Here is a 2,348-nt window from a genome sequence, read left to right on the forward strand (position 1 = left end):
TGGTGAGAGGGCGACATGAAGATGAAACCAGGAGATGTCCTTACTGAATCATCAGAGCTGAACAGGTGATGGAGAAACAGGTAGGGATGCACCGATACCACTTTTTTGGAAAACGAGTATGAGTACGGGTACTTGCATTTCAGTACTCGCTGAACTGGACATGATTTAAATTTACAGGTAACAGCTTTAGTCCTATAATTCAACAAAAAAAACAAGAGACTGGTTTGGAATTAAGAATATTTATTTAAAATGAAAAGCATGTTGTATGCAACATATTACAGAATAAATAATTATGAAAAAAAATTAAACAGTGACAGTGCAACTCAAGTATTTTTTTCAGTTTGTTGTAAACTCTGCCGCTTTGAACAACAGAAGGGGCATTAATAAACATCTTTGCTATTTAGTGCACAATATTTGAATAAACTAACAACATCCACCAACATAGAACTGTGGCAGTCAGTGCAACTGCGGTAGGTATTAACATCAAGTCTAAGACGACTCACTTAATGGAGCCTATTTAGAAAAAGTGAGTGGCAGGTTTTTTTTAAGAAAAATAGCTTTTCTGCATTATCAGCAGTCAGCCTGTTTCTGTTTTCATCTATAATGTGTGACACTGAGCTAAAAAGCCTTTCACTTTCCACACTGCTACATGGGGCTGAGAGGTATTTACGGGCCATTTTAGCCAAAGTGGGGAACCTGATTTTGTTGACACCCCAGTACTTCAGAGGACTGTCTTCACGAGGGCTCGGGGCCTCTCCGAGGTATGTGTCGAGCTCAATGGCAGCACCTGCTGCCAGCGGCTGTGCTGCCTGGGGCTGCTCCTTAGCGATTTCGTCAAATACAGTGTCCAGACTGCTGCTAGTGCTGGCCTGGGCCTTGAAGAACAGTTTAGCAGGAGGTTCTGCAGCTTCTGCCCGACTCCCCTCTGCCTCAGCTCTGGACATCATCTGCAGCTCCTGCTTCAGGTGCAGCTTGGCCTCCGGAGCAGTGTTGTTGGAGAAGAAGCGATCTTTATACCTGCACAAAATGCATAAATGTATTAACATGTGGAAAAATAGGACTGATTTTAGTTTCCCCTAAACCACTGTGACAAATGCCAGCCATTTGGCTTTCTGGTAGTAATAAGGGAAATGTATTTCATATTATATATATTGCATACATTTGTATTTGTGTATTTTTGTTACAAATATATAATATTTCAGATGGAAAATAATCTTACGTTTAGTACTGTAATTTATCATTGAATACCTATAGCACACAGACTTTACCTTGGGTCAAGTATGGTGGAGATGAAGTACAGTGGGTTGGTCTCGATGTCACTGAAGCGCTTCTTGACAGCTGCCAGTAAGGTTGCTTTCATTGTCTTGACGCCGTGGTCCTCGTCTGTTTCTCTGTTTAGAAGTCTCACTAGCACAGTCACAGCTGGGATGACATCAGAGGCTAGTGCGTCGTAGCTGCTCACCTATTTAGTTTTAGTTCCTCAAAGGGGATGAGGATGGCAACAGTCGTCTCCATAAGAGCCCATTGGTGAGCGGTGAGATAGTCAGGGAGTTCGTGCTCGGACACATACACCCCCAGCACTCGCTTTTGCTCAATGAGGGACTGGAGCATGTAATACGTGCTGTTCCAGCACATCTGTACGTCCTGCTGCAGTCTCTTTATTGGCTGGTTGAGCTGTCCCTGAATGTCCTCGAGGCAGGAGTAGGCTAAGGCGGAATGTTTAACATGCCCAACTATTTTCCATCCCACTGCTATAGCATCAGCTATGCTCCTCTGTGCTAATAAGCGTGGGTAAATAAGCGTAGGTAAACTCTTTGTACTCGTTTTCGTGTTGGGATTTTAGGTGCTTGATTAAATTGCTTGTGTTAAATGCGCTACCTTTAGAGCCTCCTCTGGACAATTTCGCTGAGCACAATTCGCTGTCCGCCTTTGTTTTCGGGTCTTCGTTCACTTTGAAATAGTTCCACACGACTGATATGTCTCGACTCGCCTACTCCCCACTCTGAGCTGCAGCCGGGGCCTGGGGGTGGGCACTCTGCGCCTGTGATTAACCCCTTACATGCCACTCAAACATAGACAGGTCTCAGACTGTGGTATCGGTTCCCCGGTATCGGGGGACTTTTAACGAGTACGAGTACTTTAGAAAATGTGGTATCGAGGCCGATACCAGATACCGGTATCGGTATCGGTGCATCCCTAGAAACAGGTTTACCTTTTAGGTGACATGAATGAGTTGAAGGGAAGTTATGAACTGTTTCTGAGAGACAAATAATACCAGGATCATTTTCTAAGTAGCTGACAGCTGGTAACTGTGCAGGGGCGGGTCTAGCAAAGTTTTGCCAGGGGGG

At 44.5% G+C, this 2,348-nt stretch overlaps 1 protein-coding gene across 1 annotated transcript; it reads right to left on the minus strand.

The window, feature by feature from the left end:
• Window positions 1-259: 259 nt before the first annotated feature.
• LOC120442074 (zinc finger BED domain-containing protein 4-like) lies at window positions 260-1,733 on the minus strand. The gene is made up of 2 exons (XM_039617841.1): window positions 1,269-1,733; window positions 260-1,017 (listed from the first exon to the last, which is right to left on the minus strand). Exons 1-2 carry the CDS (start codon window positions 1,358-1,360, stop codon window positions 504-506), a joined length of 606 nt encoding a protein of 201 aa, XP_039473775.1. The 5' UTR covers window positions 1,361-1,733; the 3' UTR covers window positions 260-503.
• Window positions 1,734-2,348: the final 615 nt, after the last annotated feature.

Source organism: Oreochromis aureus, linkage group 9 (assembly GCF_013358895.1).
Source record: "Oreochromis aureus strain Israel breed Guangdong linkage group 9, ZZ_aureus, whole genome shotgun sequence".
Classification (NCBI taxonomy): domain Eukaryota; kingdom Metazoa; phylum Chordata; class Actinopteri; order Cichliformes; family Cichlidae; genus Oreochromis; species Oreochromis aureus.

Coding starts and splice junctions, on each gene's coding strand:
- LOC120442074 (XM_039617841.1), bottom strand. CDS start 1,360: ATGAAAGCAACCTTACTGGCAGCTGTCAAGAAGCGCTTCAGTGACATC. Junction 1,018..1,268: donor TCCACCATACTTGACCCAAG/GTAAAGTCTGTG, acceptor CATTTTGTGCAG/GTATAAAGATCGCTTCTTCT.